Source organism: Thamnophis sirtalis, unplaced genomic scaffold (genome assembly GCF_051295495.1).
Source record: "Thamnophis sirtalis isolate CommonGarterSnake01/CBP01778 unplaced genomic scaffold, rThaSir2_p1.2 scaffold_14, whole genome shotgun sequence".
NCBI classification, from domain to species: Eukaryota; Metazoa; Chordata; class Lepidosauria; order Squamata; family Natricidae; genus Thamnophis; species Thamnophis sirtalis.
The window spans coordinates 18,801,906-18,826,760 of record NW_028261394.1 but is presented as its reverse complement, the minus strand read 5'-3'; the positions used below and the strand labels follow the sequence as shown (position 1 = coordinate 18,826,760).

At 48.6% G+C, this 24,855-nt stretch overlaps 2 protein-coding genes and 1 long non-coding RNA gene across 4 annotated transcripts in view; all 3 read left to right on the top strand.

Annotated features, from left to right (window-relative positions):
- HAPSTR1 (HUWE1 associated protein modifying stress responses) overlaps window positions 1–5,896 on the top strand; it is a 44,272-nt gene extending 38,376 nt beyond the window's left edge. Inside the window, exon 4 of one of the 2 annotated variants that reach the window (XM_087729335.1) lies at window positions 5,299–5,896. In XM_087729335.1, the coding sequence (XP_087585461.1) occupies window positions 5,299–5,543 (245 nt within the window). In that variant the 3' untranslated portion in view covers window positions 5,544–5,896. The remainder of the gene's footprint in view (window positions 1–5,298) is intronic. The other variant, XM_087729336.1, reaches the window with a different exon arrangement.
- A 216-nt stretch (window positions 5,897–6,112) lies between these two features.
- Window positions 6,113–9,085, top strand: LOC148042724 (uncharacterized). The gene is made up of 2 exons (XR_015698481.1): window positions 6,113–6,631; window positions 6,667–9,085. It is a non-coding gene; the product is annotated as an uncharacterized LOC148042724 (long non-coding RNA).
- Window positions 9,086–12,883: 3,798 nt separating this feature from the next.
- The window catches only part of TEKT4 (tektin 4), a 33,329-nt gene continuing 21,357 nt past the window's right edge, over window positions 12,884–24,855 (top strand). The window contains exons 1-2 of the mRNA XM_087728570.1: window positions 12,884–13,818; window positions 17,456–17,526. Of these exons, the coding sequence (XP_087584696.1) occupies window positions 13,285–13,818; window positions 17,456–17,526 (605 nt within the window). The 5' untranslated portion in view covers window positions 12,884–13,284. The remainder of the gene's footprint in view (window positions 13,819–17,455; window positions 17,527–24,855) is intronic.

Here is a 24,855-nt window from a genome sequence, read left to right as displayed (position 1 = left end):
CAGAGCCGACTGGCTCAGCCGGACCGAGGTGGACAATTTGGAGCAGAAGCTGCAGCCAGCAATCTTCGAGGAGCTGGCGGAGTGCTTTGGACGCCCGGAGGTTGACTTATTCGCTACGCCCCTCAACGCTCAGCTCCCGAGGTTCTTCTCCAGGTACCAGACACGGGGGGCAGAAGGGGTGGACGCTCTGCGAAGCCCCTGGCCCAGGGGTCGTCGGTATGCCTTTCCGCCCTTACCCCTGATCCCCAGGGTCATATGGAAAATCCTTCGGGAGGGGGCGGAAGGGGTCCTGTTGGCGCCTCACTGGTCCTGGAGGCAGTGGTTTGCAGATCTCCAGACGCTTTCAGTGGAGAGGCCCTGAGGAATCCCCCAAGAGAGGATATCCCTCAATCAGGGGTCGCTGGAGCACCCAGACCCTCAATGGCTGCAGCTGACTGCTCAGCTCTTGAGCGGAGCATCCTGGGGAAAGACCTCTTCCCCCCCAGGGTGATGCAGACTATCCAGACTGCCCACGCACCCTCCACAGAGCGTATCTATGGCTCCATGTGGCAGGCCTTTGCCTCATGGTGTAACTCCCTGGGGTACAATCCTATCCAGGCCTCAGTGCCTCAGATTCTGGACTTCCTCCAGGCAGGCCGGGACAGAGGGTTAGCTCCTAACACGATTAGGAGGCAGGTTTCAGCCATCTCGTCAGTTCTCCTGCATGGCAGGAGCCAGAGCTTGATTCACCATCCTATGGTCAGGCAATTCCTCAAGGGGATTTCCAACCCCAAACCGCACACGGTGTTCAGGTACCCTTCCTGGGACGCTCCAACAGGCTCTCCATTTGAGCCTTTACGAACAGTTTCCCTTAAATTCCTGACTCATACGGTGGCCTTTCTGGTGGCCATCACCTCCGCCAGGTGGATATACGAACTGCAAGCCCTGTCCACCAGGGAGGATCTCTGCGTCTTCCACCAAGACAGGGTGGGGTTACGACTGGATCCGTCCTTCATCCCCAGGGTGGGCCCCTGCTTCCATCGAACCCAGGAACTGATTTGCCCACTTCTGTCCAGACCCTTCTCACCCGTTGGAGAAGTGGCACACTCTGGGCGTAAGGAGGGCTCTGTGGATTTACCGCAGGAGAACCAGGCCAAACAGGAAATCCGAAGCTTGCTTTGTCTCCTTCCAACCAGGTCCTGGGTAACGAGGTGACTTCCACCACAATAGGCAGGTGGTTGCGAACCTGCATTGCCACTGCATACCAATCGCAGGGCTTACAGACACCAATCATATCACAGCCCACTCCACGCGGAACGCAGCCACATCCACGGCCTGGGCCATGCAGACATCCCTGGCTGAAATCTGCAGGGCAGCCACGTGGGCTTTCCCCTCTCCCTTTGCTAGGAACTATAAACTGGACTCTTGCCTCAGCAGAAGCCTATTTGGCTGCAGGGCGTTGCAGGCGGTTCACAGGGCGGGGTCCACGCCTCAACTGGCATGAGGGGGGACATGGGGCCTCAGGGTTTTCTCTCCCTAGGATCGTGCAGGCTTTGGTACGTCTCACTCTGGATACTCCTCCCCCCTCACTATGGAGAAAGGGCGTTGGCACTTACCTGATACGCCTCTTCTCATAGTGGGGGGAGGAGTATCCAGTCCCTCCCTGACTATGTTTATATGACTAAGTGTTGTTTTATGAAGTTATATAAATATTGATGTCGAAGACGATAAAGCTAAGAACTGAATTAAGAGTCTGGAGTGAATGGTGCAACGAGTCGGATGGAGCTCTTCGTCAAATATGGGGAAGTCCTGCTGGCCAGGGGGCATTGTCCAAAGAGCTTATCTGACTCATCCAATCATGAGAGGACAAGGTCAACCCACTCTGGATACTCCTCCCCCCACTATGAGAAGAGGCGTATCAGGTAAGTACCAACGCCCTTTCTCCCTGCTGCCTGTCTCCACCTTGCCATCTTTGTTTGTTTGTTTGTCAAACGTACAAGATAACAAGTATATGAACATAAACATGAACAAAGGAAGTAAATATAGATAAATGGGGACAATAGGACAGGGATGATAGGCACGCTGGTGCGCTTATGCAGGCCCCCTTTACGGAACTCTTAGGAATGGGGTGAGGTCCACGGTAGACAGTTTGAGATTGACGCTGTGGGGGGATGTAACAACGGAGTCAAGTAGAGCATTCCAGGCGTTGACCACTCTGTTGCTGAATTTTCTGCAATCGAGTTTGGAGCGGTTTACCTTGAGTTTGTATTGATTGTTTGCCTGTGTATTGTTGAGGTTGAAGCTGAAGAGGTTGTTGACGGTCAAGACATTATAGCAGACAATTTTGAGTACTTCTCCCATTAGTGGACCTTTCCTACCTTTTGACGTTTTCTTGTTCCTTACATATTGAAAGAAACTTTTTTGGGGGTTAATTCTGGCATTGCATTTCTTACTTCATTGTGAGCGTTCGTTTTCTGAGTCTTTTGTTGCAGATTTGGTATATTCGCTGGAATTCTGCTCTAGCTCCATGCCCCTCTTATTAGTTGGTTTCCAAGTGGTCTAAGGAAACCAGGAGCCTCCCATTCCAGAATTGGGACTTCTTGAAAGGACTCTGCAAGGGTTGGTTCTATTAGTTTTGTTTGCCGCTGTAAGTGATCTAAACGTCTATGGAGATTGTCAATCATCCAGGCCATGGTTGAGCCAAGGTGCTTCCCCCCCCCCCTCCCAACTCAACTGGCCTGTCTTGGTTTTTTCTTTGAAAATGTTTTGCTTCTCATCCAAGAACTGAAGAAACTTCTTGGATGAGAAGTAAAACCTTTAAAAAAAAGTTAGGTTGCCTTTTGTAAAAAGCATCTTTGGGACTTGCAAGTCATTGGACATCTGAAGGACTTCTGCTAGCTATCTGGCCAATTTCTTGGAGAGGTTGAGCTTAGTTGGAGGTGGAGGGATATTCGTTTTTTATTTTATTTTAATTTCATACATATAACCACAAGTATATCATTACATCTGAACAGAATTATTTGTGTGTGTTGTCCACTCTTATATCTTTCCCTCAACTCAGAACAGCTGTCATTTGCTTTTCTGCTTTCAATACATCATATTATATCCTATTTCAGTGCCGTCCTATCTCCTCTCCCTCTCTGTTCTTCCCTACCTCCTTTCTTTCCTCTACCATTCCTCTCTTCTCTACTTCCCTTTCCTCCTTCTAGGTGTAGAGATATTCTGAAGGCTCTGGTTTTATTCATGCAGCTTGCTAAACTTTGGGATGGGGGGAGGCTGGGGGATGGGTATTTCTGCAGCAAAGCCAACCCTTTTGCTTCTGGGGGAGCAGAGCACACCGGATGCGCAGAGAACCTAAGTCTGGTTAAATTCTGTTCTTCATATGTCGCAGATTGTAATCTTTTTGTGCTCATCAGTTTAGAGTACAGGTAGCCCTCGACTTAACAAAAAGTTCATTCAGTGACCATAACAGTGGCACTGAAAAATGTGACTTATGGCCATTTTTCAGTTACCACCTTTGCAGCATCCCTATGATCTCGTGACCAAAATTCAAGTGCTTGGCAACTGGTTCATATTTATGTCCGTTGTGGTGTCTCAGAATCACGTGATCCCCTTTTGCCGACCTTCTGACAAGCAGACTCAATGGGGAAGCCCGATTCATTGAACAACCATGTTGCTAATGTAACAGCTGTGCCAAGAAAGGTGACAATGTGGGGCAAAATTCACTTAGCAGTTGCTTAGCAACAGAAAGTTTGTGCTTGCTTGTGATCATACATTGAGGACTACCTGTATCTTTGTGCTAGAGAAGATTGGCTTGACCTCTCTGAACAGATCCCCGGGGAATCTGTGGGGCACTTCCAAAACCCTCTCCAGCTGTGAGCCTAAATCCTGATGATGCTGTAATTCAGCAGCCCCCAACCTTTTGGGTACCAAAAACCAGTTCTGTAGAGAGCGTTTTTCCCCGTGGACCAGTGATGGCTTGGTCTTGCATGCTGCCTGTACCAAACGGGTGGGCCTTTGCTTCCTTGTGTGGCCCGGTTTCTGGCATGCCACGGCCAATGCCGGTCCACGTACCAGGGTTTGAGGACCCCTGCTCTCTAATTGACCTTTTGCTCAGCACCCAGAAGCTCCAAGTAAGCGCCGTGTCCTCTCGTGAAGGGTGCAGATCTGCTATTTGTATTAAGTTGCCTCCAAGAGCAGAAACCTTTATAAGGGTTCCAAACTGTAAACGATTCACTGGTGATGTGGTCTAGGGTGATTTTGTGGATTCACATCAATGTGGATGTCGAGGGAAAACAGGCATCTTTTGTTTTTTAGCTTCTCGCCCCACTTAGAGCACCTGTCGGCTTCTGTTGTGGTCCCCCAGCGCCCAGCAGAGCTATCGGCAGATTCAGACAATGAGGAGGTTGGGGAGGAACATCGACCACATGGGGCCAGGGCCGTCTGAAAGTTATCAGATGCCTTTGGAGTCAGACATCAGTGAGGCAGACGAACAGCTGGAGCCTGTTCCCTGTGTGTGCATTTGCAGAGTGTCAGCCAAAGGAAATAGTTAAGGAACAAGTGACAACTTGGGAGTGAGACCACAGGTGGATGGTGAATGGCCCCTCCCATAGAGAATAAAAGAGGAGCAAAAGGGGAGGGGTGTTTGCAGGAGACAATTACTGTATTTTTCAGAGTATAAGACGCATTGGAGTATAAGGCACAGCAAGGTTTTGAAGAGGAAAATTTAAAACAAGTTTTTGCACTCTGCAAACCTCCCCCAAACGGCCCGTTTTTCGTCAAAAATAGGGCACGGATAGCCTTTAGGAAGCTTATAGAGTGCTGCTGGGGGGCGGGGAACAGGCCGTTTGTCGCTCATTTCTGTCTTCCCCAGCCCCTAGGAGCTCTCTGGAAGCCTCATACAGACTCTGCACAGCTATTATAATGTGGAGTTTCAGGATGCAAAAAATGCTGTATTCAGTGTATACCAGATTTTCAGACTCTTTTGAAGGAATTTCAATGACAATAAAGATTATGCTTATACTCTGAAAAATACGGTAGTTCATTTCTGCATTCTTGTCAAGTATTGGGCATTTGAAAGATCTTGGCCTGGCCGCTCTCCAAGCCTAAGAAAGGTTGTTGATTGTGAACTATCTTGAAAGACTGTGGGAGAGGAAAGACTTTGTTGGAGAGGAATTCACTGTAAATTACATAAAAGGGGTATATCGGGATGAGGGCTTGGCTTCGTGCTGCTGGGGGAAGCCTGGGTCAGAACCGCTTGGTGGAGAAAGCCTGGCTCCCAGAGCGTCCTAATCCCTTCTTTCCTTCCCTCCCTTGCAGGTCTCAGTGGCGCAATGGCCAGCATCAGCGTCCGCTCGAGCACCCCGGGCTCCCCCACTCACGTGAGCAGTGGCTCCAACGGGAGTCGAAGGAGAAACGGACTCCATGATGTTGACTTGAACACTTTCATATCTGAAGAAATGGCACTCCACTTGGACAATGGTGGAACTAGAAAGCGTACCTCAGCCCAGTGCGGTGATGGCATTACGGACTCCCCGACCCATAAACGCAACCGTATGATCTAAATGGCAACAATTGTTTTCACCCTCCCCCCCCCCCGGCCCCTTTGCTAAAAACAAAAAACCCCGCCCACTGGTGCTCATCCGCCCACTGGGAAAACAAACTTGAGGTTCTCCCTTCGCGAGTCACACAAAACATGGCCATAAAAGAAAGAATTACACCCGGAGGGCAGACTCCTCTCGAACCTCTATGCCTTTCCTCAGAGTAGATTCTTTAGCAAGAGGATTTCCAACGTTGTGTAGTAGCTAGCAAGCTCATCGCAGGTTAGATCACACATCCATTCCAAGGCTAAAAGTGACCTTACATGTACTCTTAAAGGGAAGAAAGGAAATATCAGACATTTTATTTGGTTATAGAATGCTTTTTGTCCTTTATTTCTTGCTGTGTTTCAATCTTTGCTTCAACAGTATTGCCACTTTAGACAACAGCGTCAACAGCGTGACTTGGCAAGCAAGACTCACATGCTTCCTTTAGAGAGAGAGAATATATATATATATATATATATATATATATATATATATATATATATATATATATATATATATATATATATATATATATATATATATATATATATATATATACACATATACACATTCTTAAATATATTAATATTTTCCTTTTGAAGCCTACTAGACACATAATTTTCTATTTAAACAAGTGTGCACATTATAAGCATTGGCTTGTGTCCATTTTTTAAAAAATTTACAAAGCAGTTGACAGCTGGGAGGTGATGTAAACAGGTTCCCTGGTGGTGATGCGGCAGAGACTTAAGTCATTATGAAAAGTTTGTTTGTTGGGGTTGTGTGTGTGTGAGCTCTAAAGCAGTTGCCCCCAGGCTCCCCTCTTCCACTTGCCCCAGGAATGTCCACCTGGAAGGTTTTGAATGGATTGCTTAAGTCAGCCAGCTGAGTATTTTGAGAGTAGGAGGAATGTGTTTTGTCACTGGGAGGAGATGTGATTTTGGGTAATACAGGTACGTATCCTACCCTTCCTCAGTGTGCAGGGAGAAAACTGGGTGGGTAGGAAATGTATATTTTTTTTAAAGGGGGTTTGGCCTTTGTTTCTTCCCATCATTCTGGTGTGTGTGTGTGTGTGTGTGTGTGTGTGTGTGTGTGTGTGTGTGAGGTTTGAGGGTGTTTCTTTGACATTTGGGCGAGATGGAGAACCTCTTGTCCCCTGAGAGGAAGGTCTGTTTTGGGGGGCCTGAGTGCCGAGGGCTGCAAAATTAAGCCGGACCCCAGTATTGGGGTTGAGCTGGCCAAGCCTTCCATTACCAGCAAAGGGAGGGTAATGTTGGTATAGCAAAAGGAAACCACCGTTTTTGAGTCAGGTATGTGACCCACCCACCCATCAAGCTACCTTGAGAAAGGTAAAAGGGAGAGGGCCAGGACATAAGGGCTGGGTCCAAATTCCCCTCCCTTCCAATCTTGGCACACAGATCCTCCTTTCTGGGTAGCTCCAGAGGCCTGTTGCCTTTTTATCAAAGGAAAGAATTGTAACAACTCCCGGAAAGCCCTGGGAGTTTGAAAATGGTAGCTTAATCTCCTCCATTCTGGTGCCCACCAGGTGTGTTTGGCTACAGTCCCTTCGTCCCTTGCCTTCTGGCTGAGGATGATGGGACCTCTAGTCTGCCTCTGCTGCAAAAGGGCAGTTTGCAGAGTTTCAAAATAGCTTTGGAACCAGATTCCCCTCGAACGTTGCTTGACTGGGCAGCTAAATGCACTGTAGGATTCTTAGTTTAGAAGCCTCTTCATTGCCCCTTCAAGTCAGATGTTTTCCCCCAGATCTCTCGTCTCTCCCAAGGCTTCCTATTTCTCTTCATTTGGGAATGGTGGTGTCAAATCCATGGAGACCTGTCTAAGCAGCAGAAGTCCTTGCAATTGGGTGTTTGTGTGTGTGGGGGCTACTTCAAGAAGGATTTGGGCAACAGTAAGGGGACCTGTTGAATTGCGCACCCCTGTTTTTGCCTTTGGAAAAAAAGTGCAGTGGGAAGCACAGGGTACGCCAACTTTAAAAGGCCACGGATGTTCTCATTTACTTCGTGGATATTTTTAAAAAAACCAAAACTGCTAATTGCATCTTGAAAGTTAAAAAAAAAATGACTACGAGAATTTAAAATTAATTTCCAGCCTCGAGTCTCCGGTTGCATTTATCTTTTAAATGTTCTTTTGAAAGATTGCCAGTGCAGCTCATGGATGGCTTCTTGATTTCATGAGAGAATCCAGACTGCAGGGTGTCTGGGTGGGGTGGTTCTTTCGTGGTTCAAAGAAGCATTTCTCTTTGGAGAATTAAAGCACTTAAATGTTGATGGGTGCAGGATTAAGATTAGTGCAAAAAGATTTTTTTAAAAATTCTGCCAAAAAAACAAAATAAAAAACAAAGAAACGAATAAAATTGTAACCGTTCCACCCGACTAGTGAGCAGAGCCATCTAATAATGCTCAGACAGACAGAAGGAATTGGCCTGGCAAGGAGAAAGGAGACCTTGGGCCACTGATAAAACGCACAGACTCCTTGATTTAAATCACCGGTGCACTGAATGAGTATGGAGCTTTGCTGAGGGTTTTTGGTCCCTGCTTTCTCCAAAGTAGTTACGAGCCCAGCCCAAAATGCTTAGACAGGTGGTCAAGGTTGCTTCCCAGGTAGACTGATAAAAGAAGGGAGCCTGTAGCTCTCCATGTCTGTGTGGAATTTATTCCCATCCCCCCTTCCTTCCTCTTACCAATTAGACTAGGGTAACTCTTCTGTGCTTCGAAGCTTTGCTTTCAGTCTAGCTCCTCTGAACAAAATTATCTGAGCATTTTTTTAAAAAAAATGGTGCCATCTTTTTTTTTTTTTTTTTGGCAAAGAGAAAAAAAACCACACACACAACCTAGGCTTGGATAATAAGCTGGCTGCCCTTATAGTCTGTGTGCTTGTAAAGCTTCAACTTTTTACTTTACTGTTTTTTAAAAGAAAAAACAATCTCTATTTGCTGTCAAAAATATTCACTCTCCTGCCAAAATAATCATCATCTCGATTGCATGATGTAAGAGAAGTGGGTTGTGTCACAAGCAAATTTCCTTATAAAAGCTGGGCCATGGAATAGCCCCAGAGGTCTCTCCTTTACACAGGTGACTTTGGGAAAGACTATAACTCTTTGGAAGCAGATCCTGTCTAGTACTTAAGGTGGAGTAGAGAAATATAGTCTCTCGCAGTTCAACTTTTTTATTTGATTTTATCTGACATGATTGGGATGCCCTTCTGGTGATACTCGTCTCATTCTGTTTTTCCTTGTAAACCAAACTTAACATGAATGTGGGGCAGATTTTACATATAGTGTATCCTGCATTGAAGCTGAGCTTGGCTTGCATATTACTAAAATCCAATTTTTAAATATTAAAACACTTGAGCTATAGTGAAGTAATGCAAAGCTGATTCTTCCCCCCTTCCCCCTCCTTTGTTTGAAATGGAATTCCTGCAAATCTTCAAATGTGACCTTGCTCTGCTGGAGAAATAGATACCTTTTTAAAACCGTAATAAAATTAAATAAAATAAATTGACACCGCCTGCTTTGTTTACTTTCATTGTTGGAGCCAGTCAGAGGGGAGCTGTCATTTGAGGTCTGCGGAGAATATTTGGGGGGCAGGGGCTGCGAGCTGCAATGGGGGGGGGGCACATCACATACTGGGACTGGCATTTTTTTGTGTTTTTCTTGGGTTGGTGTGATTATAGCCTTCGTTTGGATGACTAATCAAGTGCTTGATCATCATCTTCATTTAACAACCTCATAATCGCTAGCAGGGTGGAGTCAGGGCAACTGAATGGAGCTAGCAGAGTGTTTTAATGGCCGGCTGCCCTTCCTGTCGCCAATGTGGAGCTTTGTTCAGCAATGCATTCTCAGTGGTGCCAACTTGATCCTGGGGGGGGGGATCCAATTGGAATGGATCTTAATTTTTTCTCTAACCTTGGCAGCCTGCAAATCTCTATCTGAAGTACAGGTACTCCTTGACTTATGGCATTTCAAAGTTACAATGGTACTGAGAGAAGTGACTTATGGCCGTTTCCCACACATCCATTGAGCCACCTCCATGGTCACATGACCAAAATTCAGACTCTTGGAATGTGACCACGACAGGTTGCAATGTCTTGGGGTCACGGGATCACTTTTTACAAGTCAATGGAGAAGCCACAAGTTGCAAAATGTGGCAAAATTCATTTAACAAAAGGTCTCAGCAACAAGAGTTTTTTGGCTCAATGCTGGTCGTAAGTCGAGGACTACCTGTACGATGGGAGCCTCGGCCAACCCAAGCAATGGAAGGCTTTGGGTCCCACATGCTTTACTGTTCATGGAGCAGAAGGAGCTGCTGTGGGAAGCGACCTTTGTGTTTCTAGGAACTATTTATGTTGGCATAGATCCAGCAAGCATCCTGGATCAAGATTTTTAAAACCGATTGAATATCACAGTTTTCGTTTTCACATTCCGGGTAAATTGCATTATAAGCTAGGTGGCCATAAGAACCAGAAACCTAACTCTCTGGAATGGAAGCTCAAATGTCCACCTTCTGTGCGTTTGGGCAGTTCCCAGGATTTGCATGGATGTGACCTCGGCTTTTTTAAAAAGAGCAGACATGTTTCACAGCAACCCTCGCTTTTGGGCAACATAAAGGTTGCCCTGAAAGTGGGAAGGTGAGCCATATCAAATGGGCTTGTTATGACAATTGCTAGGATACAGCTATGGTGGCGCAATGGTTAGAATGCAGTATTGCAGGCTAATTCTGCCAATTGCCAGCAGTTCAATACACACTGGCTGAAGATTTGAGCCTTCCATCCTTTGGAGGTGGGTAAAATGATCCCAGATTGTTGGGGGTCACAGGCTGACTCAAACGCTTAGAGAGGGCTGAAAAGCAGTGTGAAGTGGTATATAAGTGTGATTGCGATGATAACATCCTTATAGGCTCTCCAGAAGCTACCAATAGGTACAATGGCACCTTGACTGGGGAACTTTCGGAATTGAAGTCTGCATATTTTCAAGTTGCCACGGTTGACAAGCACTGCTCTGGAGAGGCATTCTGCATAAGGCATATATTTTATACACACACAAATACAGACAACAGACATATTTACAAGTTAGTACCTCGGGTTGGTGGTGGTAGGCTGTTGGTTTGAGCTTCGAGCTTGGCAATTTGGTTGCAAACGTTTTGTCACCATTCAAGGAGTCCTCGTCTGTGTTTTAAATTGTTCCCGTCTGTCAGTCTTTGCATCACTTTTTATGAGTTGCAAATTTCAAACTTCAAAGCGTGCTAAATACCCCACTATCCTGTCAGAGCTGAAGAAGCTTCTTGGAGGAGAAGCGAAATGCCTTCGAAAGAAAAGAAAAAAAAGTCCAGTTGCCTTCTGAAAAAGCACCTTTGGGGCCCTACTTTCAATACTATTTAATGCCATTTCTTATTTTACCATCTGCTTATTAGTGAGAATAGACATTATTCTCAGGTACTCAAATTTCTAGGCTGAACCTAAGGAAAATCTGCTTCCCTGGAACTGTTTTGGATTTTACAGGTAAAGGGAATTGCCAGCAAATGGAATGTCTAAATATCTGCAACTGCCACAGGGCCTTGCAATGAGCATCTTGGACAATCCCGATTGAAGAGGTTGTTTGGACAACGCTGGGTTGTCTAGAAAATTCACAGGCAAACTGTAAAAGCAGAGATATTATCTGCTGAGAACACTGTAAAATCACAGCTGCCGTTTCTTCAGCTGCTCTTGGCCTCCATAAGCACTGAGTTCTGCCTAAGAACCTATGCTGCATGTGCCACATGGAGCACACAGACCCTTCTCTGGGCACGTGAGCCGGTGCCCAACTCAGCTCCACCGGGCATGCACGCACGCCTCCTGCCGGCCAGCTGATTTTCAGGTCTCTGCCACGCATGTGGGAGATGTGTATGGGGAGGGGGGTCATGTGCATGTGCAGGGAGGAGTGTGTGTGTGTGGGGAGTATGGGGCGCACCCCCCCGTGGCCCATTTTTGGTCCCAGGAGGCTTCAGGGAGGCCTGTTAGGCCCAAAATGGGCACCGGGGGTGTGTTGTGTGCATGCGCGGAGGGAGCGGGTGTGTGTTGCATGGAGCGGTGTCATGCACACATTGCTTTGTAGGTGTGGACACACATGTGCACACTATTGTGTGCATGTGCACGCTTTTGGCACACAAGGACCAAAAGGTTAGCTTTCACTGACCAAGGGTTTCATAATTATTGGCATAGTATATTAGGGGGTCCCTTTTTTCGCAATTCTTTGGGTTATTCCCACCCAATCCCATGGTCGCAATTGACAGATGGAAATGCCTTTATGTCCAAGAGTTCTTAATGTTTCGGTCAGTGTCCCAGTGACCACTGGGATAACCATAACTTATGATTTATACCACCCCCACCACCATCATAAACCAGAGTCAGGAATGTGGTGCTGCAATGACATTTCCCCAGGTGCTGTTTTTTTCAGGCTGCAACTGGATTTTTCTCATTTTTTCTTTTGAAGACGTTTCGCTTCTCATCCAAGAAGCTTCTTCAGCTCTGACAGGATGGTGCCCGTGGTGCACTTGGACAAGAAGGTCAAGCAAGGATTGTGTGTGCAAACAGTCCTCGACTTAACGACCACAACTCAGCCCAAAATTTCTGTTGCTAAGTGAAACGTTTGTGATGTGAGTTTGCCTCATTTTGTAACCGTCCTTGCCACAGTCGCTCAGTGCATTACTGACGTCGTTAAATTAGTCACAGAGAGACTAATTTACGACCGTTTTTCATAATTACAACCATTGCAGCATCTCCATCATCCCGTGATTGACATTCGGATGATTGACATCTTTCCACTTTCATTTTCAGATCTTGACGCATTCTGAAATTCTCCAGTTCCTGTGTCTCTTATTCTGCTCTGCCCTGGGGCTGCTCCTCCCACGACCCCCACTTCCTTCTTTCCAACCACAGCAAAATCCGGTGTGTTATGAACCGAGACTTTGGACCAGTTTGAATTTGGAAATCCTTCAGTATTTTACCTTGCTCATTTTCTGTCTTTCCCCCCAAGTATATTATTATGTTCCCACACATTTTTCATCACGGCCACACGATAATTTTTGCAGATGTTCCGGGGTGGATGGCTGTGGGATGTTTATCATCAGTATTTTGCAATCACCTTGTAGGATCTACTGTTTCTTCTGCTTTTTTTTTTTTTTGCACAAGCCGAACTTTGAATCATCTGATGTTTTTTTTCTCCCCCAGCAATAGTAATTACTTTAAATACATTCCCTTTAAATGGCAGTGTGGACGAAGGATGCCCCTGTTCTCCTCCTTCAGTTTTTCAGTACAACCAGGTCAATGTCTACACTTACTTTATCACGGTGCAATTATTTTTATCATCATGACAAAGCACAGCTCCCCTGCCCTAGTGCCCCAGTTTCTTGCCACACCCCCTGGGGCTGTGTGTGTGTGTGTGTGTGTGTACATGCTCCCAGCTCTTTGTCCCTTCCACCTCCCTGGTGATGTGACTTCCCCCTGCGGTTCATTGGCTGTCAGGCATCGCCCGGGCAACGGGAGGACACCAAACCGAAGAGGCTGGTCCGTTTCCTTACAGCAGAGATAAGCTTGCTCATTGGCTAGGAGCGTTGCCTATAACAACGGGAAGACGCTGATCAGAGCTGCTTTGGTGGCAGGCAAGCATCTTCGAGGCCTCGGAGGGAGCCGGGGGATTTCCCGGCCTGGCCAAGCTGCCACAGGAGCCATGTCTCAGCCTGCCGTGCTTCTCACCCAGGAGCCTGCTCCGCAGAGCATCCCTGTGTCTGAGCTGCCCATGAAGGTTTACGAGCCAGCTCTGAACACCGGTCCTGACTCCTCCAGCGGTTTGGCTACGGCCGGCTTCCGCACCGCCAAGTTCCTGCCCGAAGAATGGCACCAGAACAACTACATCCGATATCACGAGGCCTTTGCCGACCGCGACCACTCCGAGCGCTGCCGCCACGAGTCCCAGAACCTGGCCAATTACACGGCCGAGTTGGCCCAGCGCACCCAGGAGGACTCCACAGCTAAGGTGGGCCAGAGGCTCCAGGACATCCACTTCTGGAAGTCAGAGCTCCAGAGGGAGATTGAGGACCTGGTGGCTGAGACTGACCAGCTGGCGGCCCAGAAGCTGCGGCTGGAGCGAGCCATCGATGCCACAGAGATCCCCTACAGCATCGCCACGGACAACTTGCAGTGCCGGGAGCGCCGGCAGCATCCTGACCTGGTGAGGGACCAGGTGGAGGTAGAGCTGCTGAAGGTAGGGCATTTCCTTCATGAATGGTCTCTGGGTGCGTGGTTGTTTGCTCGTTCTTGGAGTCAGGGGAGAACTTGAGCTGAGATTGGAGGTTCTGTTTAGTAGCACAGAAGGTCCCCAGTTTCTACTCTGGTATCTCCATCAAACCACAAAAGATGTTTTGGCTGAAACCCTGGAGAACCCAAACCAGCCCAGAGTCAGGTTTGCACAAAAAGGTAATCATATTATGGCAGAGGGTGTGAAGGCAGGTGGGACGTGCCACAAATTCAAATTGTGGTCAAAACCAAGATCTCCCTCCCTCCTCCTCCTCCCTCCTCCTTCTCCCTTCTCCTTCTTCCTTTTCCTCCTCCACTAACAACTCCTCCTCCTCCTCCTCCTCCTCCTCCTCCTCCTCCTCCTCCTCCTCCTCCTCCTCCTCCTCCATCTATTCTATCATCTATCTATCTATCTATCTATCTATCTATCTATCTATCATCTATCTATCATCTATCATCTATCATCGTCTATCTGCCTGTCTGGCTGCCTGTCATCCATCCATCCATCCATCCATCCATCCATCCATCCATCAATCCATCCATCTATCTATCTATCATCTATCTATCTGTCTATCTGTCATCTATCATCCATCCATCCATCTTATCTACCTACCTACTACTTACCTACCTACCTATCATCTGTCTGCCTGCCTGTCATCTATCATCCATCCATCCACCCACCCACCCACCCACCCACCCTATCCATCCATCTATCCATCCATCCATCCATCCATCCATCCATCCATCCATCCATCCATCTTATCTACCTACCTATCATCTATCTGTCTGCCTGCCTGCCTGCCTGTCATGTATCATCCACCCACCCACCCATAATTTGACCCATTCTTCTTTGTGGCAGCCTCTCAAATACTGAAATACTGCTATCATGTCACCCCTAATTCTTCTTTTCTTTAGACTAGCCAAATCCAAAACCTGCAGACATTCTTCATATGGTTTAGTCTTCAGGCCTTTGATCATCTTAGTTGCTCTCCTCTGTACTTTTTCCAAAATTTTGTTTCAAACCCCTGATAATAGTTCCCCCCCCCAAAAAAAAAGGGTACCCAGGATGAGATGGATCTTTAAGAATGTTTTGAACTTTCTTAAGGCAGCAGGAGCTCTAAAACTCTTCCAAAGAGGGGAGAGGGCAACCCATGATCCTCTGGGCAATGACATTGACCCTCTGGAGTGCATCCTATCTGCCAGTGAGCAATTGGCAAACCAGACACAGGTGCAGTAAGTTAAAATACTCTCTATGATGCAGCGGTAGAAGGTCACCAGCAGTTTTTCCTTCACTTGTTGTTTCCTGAGAAGTCTCGGGTAGTATAATCTCTGCTGGGCCCTTTTGACCAGGGCTGCAATGTGAGTTGCCTCAAATCATGTCCTCTTTTTAGCATTGTCTTTCTAAAGGGGTGCTGGGTGTGCTTTAAATCTCTACAAAAGATAACCCTCAATCCCCAAATGAGGAAGAAGTCCACAAACACCAGGGCCCCTTTGCTTTCGGGTGGGGAGGGGGAGGCTCTGGGGTCTTGGAGACTAGAAATATATAGAGAGGGGACAATTGTGCATTGCAAGTGTGTTGCAATACAAACCCAAGACTTCATAGCTAATACTGAACCCAGGTCCTTTAGTTGCAAACATTGGTTTGATCCCCAGGGAGGCTTGAGAGGAAACTGAGTCAAGGCCCTGTTCCAGATGGGAAAGGACTGTTTTCGGCAGTCCAGGGAAGGGGGCACCCAGTATGACAGTAAAAATATCCAACAATCAGGGAAATAGGATGTCCTTGACCTAACCTGCCCCAGCTAGTGTCACGTTCCGGCATTCACGTTGAATACAAACAGAGAGTCATTTTGTTTGGTGAAAAACTTTATCTCTATCTAATATTACGAGATAACCAGCACTAAATGACAATCCATCAATCCATCGGCTGGCTACCCAAGGCAGTGGAGTAGCTCCAATCCCCCTCTTCATCTTCAGTCACCCTCCTTTCTCTCCACCAAGTGAGGTGACCCCCTGGGGAGAAGGCACAGGTAGTTCTGAGCTGGTTGTTAACCCCGTACGCTTCTACCACTCATTCACTGGCATCACCGGTTGAGATGGAAGAATGCCCCAGTGGCAGAGGCCTGGTCTACCATGGGCCTCTCCTCCGTTTTACATCTACCTCTGTTTCCTCCTCCTGTGTTGGAACAACCAAAGGAGTGGCTCAGGTAGGACCACTGCTGCTGCCTCGGCTCCTTCAGACATCATTCAGACCAAACAGGAACTCTGCGAAGTGAAGTATTGATGGTAGAGAACTGACTTTCTGTCACGTTCCGGCGTTCCCATTGAATGTAAACAGAGTCAGTTTGGTTGGTGAAAAACTTTATCTCTATCTAATATTATGTGATAACCAGCACTAAATGACAATGATACAAAAGTAAGCAAATCCAAGTCAGTTCTAACCAAGTTAACACCATCACTCATATATATATACCATTACCCCACCCAGTTCCACCCACAACTCCACCCAGATGACACCCAACCACCAACACCAATCACCATGATCCACACCTTCAGCCACACCCCACTCAGTGTCATCACAGCCTCCTTCCTGATCAGCCGAATGTGAGCAGAAGAGTTATGTCAGAGTAGGCAGTTGCACCCGAGCAGAAGAGTTACTTTGGAGTAGGCAGTTGCATCTGACCAGAAGAGTTACGTCAGAGTAGGCTCTGAAGTGCCGCTGTTGTCCAGGAGGCGTGCCTGCAGAGTATTGAAGGTAGCCACGCAGAGCCACATGCAGCTACAGGCTACGCTGACATCAGAGAGTCAACATCAATGTGGCAGTGTTGGTGGCGTGTAAGCATGGCCGAGCAGGCATGGTGATGGACAGGCTCCCCGCTGAATGGCAGCCCGAGGGCTGACAGCCAGCAGTTTTTGATGTTAGATCTAGCTCTCCAAGAGGTATGCAACCATGAGGGCTAGGAACAGAGGTGGTATTCAGCCGCTTCAGTCTGGTTCGAGCGAAACGGTAGTGGAAATTTTGAGTAGTTCAGAGAATCGTCAAACACCACCTCTGATTGGCCATGCCCTCCCCAATGTTCCCTGTCCTATATTCCCTTGTTTTTTAGCTCAGCTGATTCGCGTGGGAAAACAGATTGCCTCACTTCAGCTGAGCTAAAAAACAGCTCAGGTCACCAGCGCTGACACTAAGGGCGATCTGAGTGCTGTGAGCATAGCGCTCTCTCATAGAATTGGTGGGAAAAGATTTGGAATCCCACCACTGACTAGAAACTTGCCTACGAATTTTATTTTATTTTAAAAAGGGAACTTTTAAAACAAAACGCTGAGCTGTGTTTTGCTTCTGCTTTGAAACCCACAGGCAGGCAGGTCTAAGCGGATGGAAGGGGCACCCATCATTTAAAAAAAATAAAAATAAAATTGTAGTTTTATTTGTAAGTTGCATCAAAGCTTATTCCCGAGCCATTCATTTCTGCTTCTTCAACTTCTTTTGGGATATCTTCTTCTTTTAAGCAACTTCTTCAGGGACACCCATCATTTTAAAGGCTTCCCTTCGTTGCCTTTGCATGCAATTCCCTTGATGTACTCATATTTTTACCGTTTTCGTTTAGGAGACCGAGCTCATCCGAAATATCCAAGAGCTCCTGAAAAGAACAGTGAAGCAAGCCATTAACCAGATGCAGTAAGGCCTCTGTTCAGTATTTGGTCACGACCAACTTCTAAGTTTTGGGGGTGGGTGAGGCGACATGCCTTGAACTGACCTGAGTGTCCTCTTTCTCAAATGAAACATGTAATGTAACTCATCTCCCCCACCTTTGCCTACCTGGTTCCCAACCTCTTTGCACAACTTTGCACAACCAAACAAGACTGTCTGATTTTGTCTAGGCGAAGTTCTGGCCCTGCCACACATTGCCAAATTTAAAAAAAAGTGGTTAAAAATGCAGGTCATCTCAACTTACAATCACAATTAGGATTGCAACTTCGCTAAGTAAGAGGGTTGTTACTTTTGCAACCTTTTTTTTGCAGTAGTTTTTAAGTAAATGATCGTGGTTGTTAGCACTTAGCACTTAGACTTATATACCACTTCACAGGGTTTTCCAGCCCTCTCTAAGCCGTTTACAGAGTCAGCCTCTTGCTCCCAACAATCTGGGTCCTCATTTTACCAACCTCTGTCTGGAGGATGGAAGGCTGAGTCAATTTTGAGCTGGTCAGGATCGAACACCAGGCTGTGGGCAAAGTCAGCCCGCAATACTGCATTCTAACCATTGTGCACTATGGGTGGGTGGGTGGAAGGAAGGAAGAAAGGAAGGAAGGAAGGAAGAACAATAGCAATATCACTTAGACTTATATCCCACTTCACAGGGTTTTCCAGCCCTCTCTAAGCAGTTTACAGAGTCAGCCTATTTCCCCCTCAACAATCTGGGTTCCCATTTTATTGACCTCAGAAGGATGGAAAGTGGAGTCAACTTTGAGCCAGTCACGATTGAACTCCAGGCTGTGTGCAAGCCTAACCTGCAAACCTGCAGTTTCCGAAGAGAAGGTGTGGGAGGAGTAACCATGGGTATTAACCAAGCCTTCTTGCCTATTGGAGACTGAGTTAATCTTTTGGAAGCCACACCTCCTGCTCTCCTCTGGCTACCCAGATTAACCTCAGTCTTGGCCTGAACGGAGTGTTACTCTTTCTCTCCCTTCTTTCTGAAAACTTTGGAGTTTTTTTCCTTTCAGCAAGACTTTTTCTCTATCAGGATTATTACTAAGAATCAGCAGATCGTCTCACCATCCTCCTGCTGTGCTCCGCGCCGCTTTTCAAGCTCCGGCTTGCCAGCGCGTGCGCAATCGCCCCGTGTGACGGCTGGTCGCTTTAAGGGGGGTGGAAGTCCCAGAGGCTGCAGGGACAAAGGAGATGACCGCGCAGCGTTCGGAAGGGCCCAGGAGGGTCTACGAGGTCCGGGAACCACCGAGGATCGCCACGGAGGCTTCCAGCGGCGAGAGAGGAACCGGAGGACTACAGCGATCGCCATTTTGGTCAGTCGCCATTTTAGGAGCACGTGGATGAGCGCGTGATCAGCATTCCCCTACGGACGCCGAAAGCGCTCACAAGGCACCAGGAAGCCAGAAGAGGCTTCCCTTTGGGCTCTACCCCGCCGGTGATCCGGGGGGTATTCCAGGAGCGTGCCTGCCGGCAGCTGAGGCCACAATCCAGCGGCAGGAGAGCGGAGAAGCGGATCCAGGACCCGAGGAGGCAGATTCGCATTACAGCCAGCTGCAGAAGGAGGAGGTTGGTGAGCATCGTAACTGTGAGTAATGGCGGAGGCGACCAGGAGCAGGGATACCAGGCCCAGAGCCCCAGGGGGTGCGGATCTGGACGAAGGGCCTTCCAGGGCAGTTTCCCCGACCACCAGAGGCAGATCCCCAGTGAGGAGGGACAAGGCCAGGGCTCCCAAGAAGGCAGCCCCCAGCAGGGAGGCCAGAACGACCAGGGCCTTGACCAGGGAGTTCAGGGCGACCATCAGCCCTTCCCCCTCCAGATCATGTTCTCCCCGCAGGTCTTCAGCCCGGGCTGAAACCAGGGCAGCATCTCCAGCCTCACCTGGGGGCTCCCATAGAAGGCACAGCTCCCTTTCGCCCCCTCTTTCTCCGCCCCCCCCAGCGGATTCAAGAGCGATCCTTTTGGTCGCAGAGCAGTCAGCCCTGCTAGGCCTTGCCTGGCCCCCCTATCTCCTGAACCCAGGGATTATTCCCAGCCACCAGAGCTCCAGCCCGCACTGCCTGACCTCACCAGTAGCTTCCAGGACATGCTAGCCAGGGCCCTCGCCCAGGTTATGGCCTCCAGCCTTACCCAGCAGCCCCAGAGCTCCAAGAGCAGGCCCCCTCAAGAGTCTCCTAGAGGGCAGAGTGATCGCCCCAGCACTTCGGCTGCAAGGGAAGCCAGGTCTCCCTCCCCATTCACGGCTAGTGAGACATCCGACCTAGAGAAGGGAGAATTGAAAGAGGTGGGATTCTCAGAGGATGAAGATCCCCAGGTAGACGAGGATTCCACCGTGGCGGGCCTCCCCCCCCTCCTTATTCAGTTCCTTGCTACGCAAGGCAGCTGCCATAGCGGACATAGATCCACCCCCGGATCCTAAGCCCGCAACTGAACCTTCTGGCAAGGGTAAGAGTAAGAAGAAAAAGGGGCCCTTCCACAGGCCTCCTGTAGCTAAGGAGGAGATCCCCACGCCAGAAATGTTCATGGAGGTGCTCAAGTCACAATGGGTAAAGCCAGGGTCCTTTCCCACCCCAGGGGGAAATGAAAGAAAATTTTACAATCTTAATCAGACTTTCGCCCAGGCTCTAGATTGATTTAGATTTAGATTGCTTTTATTTATAGGCCGCCCTTTTCCCTGAGGGGACTCAGGGCGGCTTACAACCTATAGGGAGGGGATACACGTAATGACATATACAGACAATACACAATTAAAAATAGAAGCAACATTCATTCATCATTCGGGTGGGGACGGATCCCAATCTTTAACCCCAGGCCTGGCGGGATAGCCAGATCTTAAGGGCTGTGCGGAAGGTCTGGAGGGTGGTGAGGGTACGAATCTCCATGGGGAGGTCGTTCCAAAGGGTCGGAGCTACTACTGAAAAGGCTCTCCTCCGCGTAGTTGCCAGTCGGCACTGGCTGGCAGATGGAACTCGGAGGAGGCCTAATCTGTGTGATCTAATCGGTCGCGAGGAGGTAATTGGCAGGAGGCGGTCTCTCAAGTACCCAGATCCACTACCATGAAGGGCTTTATGGGTGGTAAGTAGCACCTTGAAGCGCACCCGGAGATCAACAGGTAGCCAGCACAGCTCGCGGAGGATAGGTGTTATGTGGGCGAACCGAGGAGCACCCACAATCACTCGCGTGGCCGCATTATGGACTAGCTGAAGTCGCCGGATGCTCTTCAAGGGCAGCCCCATGTAGAGCACGTTGCAGTATTCCAGCCTAGAGGTCACAAGGGCACGAGTGACTGTTGTGAGAGCCTCCCGGTTCAGGTAGGGTCGCAACTGGTGCACCAGGCGAACCTGGGCAAATGCACCTGAAGTGGATAATCCGGTGGCCACCCTGGCATCCTCTTCAACGGTCGTCGCAGGCGACACTGCCAACTGCCTCAAACCTGAGGACAAGAAGGAAGACATTGTCCTGCACAAGACGTTCCAGGTGATCACCTGGGCCATCAAGGCGGCCGCCTCTGCTTCTTTCTTTAATAGGCCCACGGTCCTGTGGTTGGAGCAACTGAGGGATAGGACTCCAGCATCAGAGGTTTGACTCTTGCAGGACATTTCCAAGATGCTGGCGGCAACGCAATTCTCAGCAGACGCCACCTTGGACGTGGTAAAGTATGCTTCGCGGGCTATGTTTTCCTCAGTTTCTTCTAGGCCCCTGCTCTGGCTACGCCACTGGCAGGCAGAATCCCGGATGAAGTGGCACCTAACCGGTGCAGACTACACCAGGGGAAAGTTATTTGGCACGGCGCTGGATCCTCTCCTCGTAGAAGATAAAAACAAACGAAAGATCCTCCCGTCAACAACCAAACGGTCGGACCTCTGCCACGCGCCATACCCTAGGAGGACCTCCTACAGACCACCTGATGGCGACAATCAAAACCAGAGGTACCAAAACCCCAGGTTTCACAGACAGGGGGATAGACAATTCCAGAACAGGTTCAGGGGTCAACAACAGGGAAAGTGGCCCTTTTGAGGAGGAGGCGGTCGCCCCTTCCGCAGATTCAAGTGATCCGACCCCGGATCACCCCATCGGCGATCGCCTCTCCATGTTTGCGGATGCCTGGGATCGTATCACATCGGATGAGTGGGTACTCCAGACGGTAAGGCTCGGGCTACACCTGGAGTTCCGCTCCCTTCCCCCAAGTAGGTTCCGCACCTTCACCTCCTCCACAGACCCAACCAAGAGGGCCCTTAAGGCCAAGGCCATTAAACATCTATTAGACATCAGGGCCATCGAGGAGGTCCCAGAGGGGGAGAGGGGCTCAGGGTTCTACTCGAACCTCTTTCTAGTCCCTAAAAGCTCGGGGGGTTGGAGACACTGTTCCCTCTAAGGTGCGCGCGTGCGCGGCCGCGCACATGGAAAGAAATCCCCGCGCAGAAGTTTCTAACTGCCGCGCAGAGATTTCTACCAAAGCAAACGTGGGGAAGTCCTTTGCAGGCAGCTAGAACTGGCCTCCCGCAAAGGACCTCCCCAGTCTTGTTCTGATGAGCCGCCAGTCCTCTTGCTTCTTCTCCTTCATCAGCAAAGCTCCCGCTGGCTTCCCGGCCCATGGCAGTGGTGCCTCTCCCGAGTCTCCCTCCACGCGGAGCACCTGAGCTGGCTCCCGCGTTATCCCTCCCCCTTCCTCCTCTGCCGTGCTTTTGAGGCCGCGGGAGCTAGTAGGAAAGCGGCGGAGGTGGAGGCGACGGCAGGGGTAACCCAGAGCCCAGCTGACTCCACCTCAGCTGGGCTCTGGGTTACCCCTTCCGCCGCCTCCACCTCCGCCGCTTTCCTACTACCGGTAGCTCCCGCGGCCTCAAAAGCACGGCAGAGGAGGAAGGGGGAGGGATAACGCGGGAGCCACCTCAGGGGCTCCGCGTGGAGGGAGTGGCACCACTGCCATGGGCCGGGAAGCCAGCGGGAGCTTTGCTGGTGAAAGAGAAGAAGCAAGAAGACTGGCGGCTTTGAAATGCAACCCCCTGGTCCCGCCGGCCGCGGATTTGATTCGGCGTAAGTGGGGGCCGAACACATGCTGAGCCGACTTTGCGCAGTGAGGCGGAGTAATTAACCCCCCCCCACAAAGAACGTGTTTGTGTGTGTGTGTGTGTGTGTGTGTGTGTGTGTGTGAGAGAGAGAGAGAGAGAGAGAGAGAGAGAATTGGATCAAAATTGGTGGCCAAAGGAGTGGAGGGAGGGAGGGAAGGAAGGAAGGGAGGGAGGGAGGAAGGAAGCCCTGCCCCCTGTGAAAAAAACTGAAGATGGAGCAGTGAATGAATAAACCATAAAAGCAACAAACAGTTAATGCGTAAGTAAGCTGAGGAGCAAGTTCTCAACTAAGGAAGCAATATAAGAAAGAAATATAAAAAGCTCAATATGCCAAAACACTTATTTTAGTCTTCATTTAATTACTTGTATTGTAGTCTGATGTAACGTCTTTTTAAAGTTAACGTTAGTTAGAAAATATAGGGTACAAAACTTAAATAATAAAAAAATTGTACATTCATTTTGAAAAATAAATGCAATACTTGATTAATTTCATATCTTTATTTAAAATAGTTTTGGCATGGCATATGATTTTATTGACTCAGTTGGAAATGATGTGGATGTTGTATCTGATTCTGAGGTATATATATTCTTAAGTAACATAACATATAGCATATTGTCCAAACTTGCTAGACTATTTAATTGATCTTTAAAGGGGGAGAGTTTCATGATAAATTATTTTATTACATTTATGTTGCATTTATATATTATATTTATTACATTTATATTCCACATTATATATTTGTATTGTTATTTTAGTGTATATTGTCAATTTCGATAGATATTATATTGATATATCAATACTGATTTTAATCATACTAAATAACAATTACTGCTATTATTTATCAGCATTACATATTTACAGTTTTTAATATCGAGTTAATCGTATTTTAGAATAATAGCGTTATCTTTTAATAGGATAATTGGCAAAATCTAATTCACATGTAATGGGTTGCATTCCAAAGGAATGTGAGAGGACAGGTTGCCTGCAAAATGCCAGGACCCAGGCCAGGACCCTGTTGGTGCCATGTCTCTCTCTAGCCAGTCTAACAATCTAAAAGCTGAGCAGAGAGCCTTTTTTTTTTTTCAGGGTGAGCGGAAAAGTATAGTCTTTGAGTGGCACTTTTCATGCCTGGCATTCATCAGGCTGAAACCTCGCTAGCAATCGGCGCTTGACGCTTGGTATGTTGCGCAAATGTCCAGCAGACGTGACAGCAGTTCAAACTGTGGCTCTCTTAGGTGCTCAGGCATGAAACTGTGCAGCTCAAACACTATACTTTTCCGCTCACACTGAAAAAAAATTAGAGGAAACATTGGTTGGAGAGCCACCCTGGACCTCAAACTACTCAATGCCAGGGTGGTATACCGCAAGTTTAAGATGGCTTCCCTGAAATCCATCTTGGAAGGCATCCGGCTGGGCGATTTCCTAGCCTCCATCGATCTCACAGAGGCATATCTACATATCAGGATCGCCCCGGAACACCGTAAATTCCTGAGGTTCTCCCATGAGGGGAACCATTTCCAATACAGGGCTCTACCTTTCGGGTTGGCCTCAGCTCCCAGGACCTTTACCAAGGTGCTTGCAGCAGCAGCAGGTCACCTACGCTCCCTCCCAGTCTGTTTATTCTGCTACCTAGACGACATCCTCCAGGTCTCCTGACTCGGCCAGGTCTCCTGACTCAGCTACAAGGGACTTGGGTACTACCATCGACACTCTTAGATCCCTGCGGTTCTCCATTAAGAGAGAAGAGTCACCTCGTACCCTCCACTAGGCTCCTTCACCTAGGATCCATCATCGATTCAGTGGCTGGGGAGGTTTTTCTCTCCCAGGATCGCAAGGACAGCATTGTTAAGATGATTCACGAGGTTCGCAAGTCACGCTCTGTCCCTGTAGTTCTTCTTTCCAGATTCCTGGGGAAGTTCATCTCGTGCATAGGGATCGTGCCGTGGGCTTGTCTACATGCCAGGGAGCTCCAGTGGCTCCTACTGCCCCATCAGAAGGCCAGGACGAGCGACACATCCTTCAGGATCCGGGTGTCACCCCAGGTGCTACTATCTTTCCGCTGGTGGCTGTCTCCAGCTCTGAACAGAAGCTGCCTCTTCAGGGAGCCGGCAAGGATGACGCTCACCACTGATGCAAGCCTCTTCGGCTGGGGGGCCCATCTGGAGAACCAGATCGCCCAGGGCCGGTGGACTCCAGCCGATCTGAAGCACAACTTCAACTGGTTGGAGCTCA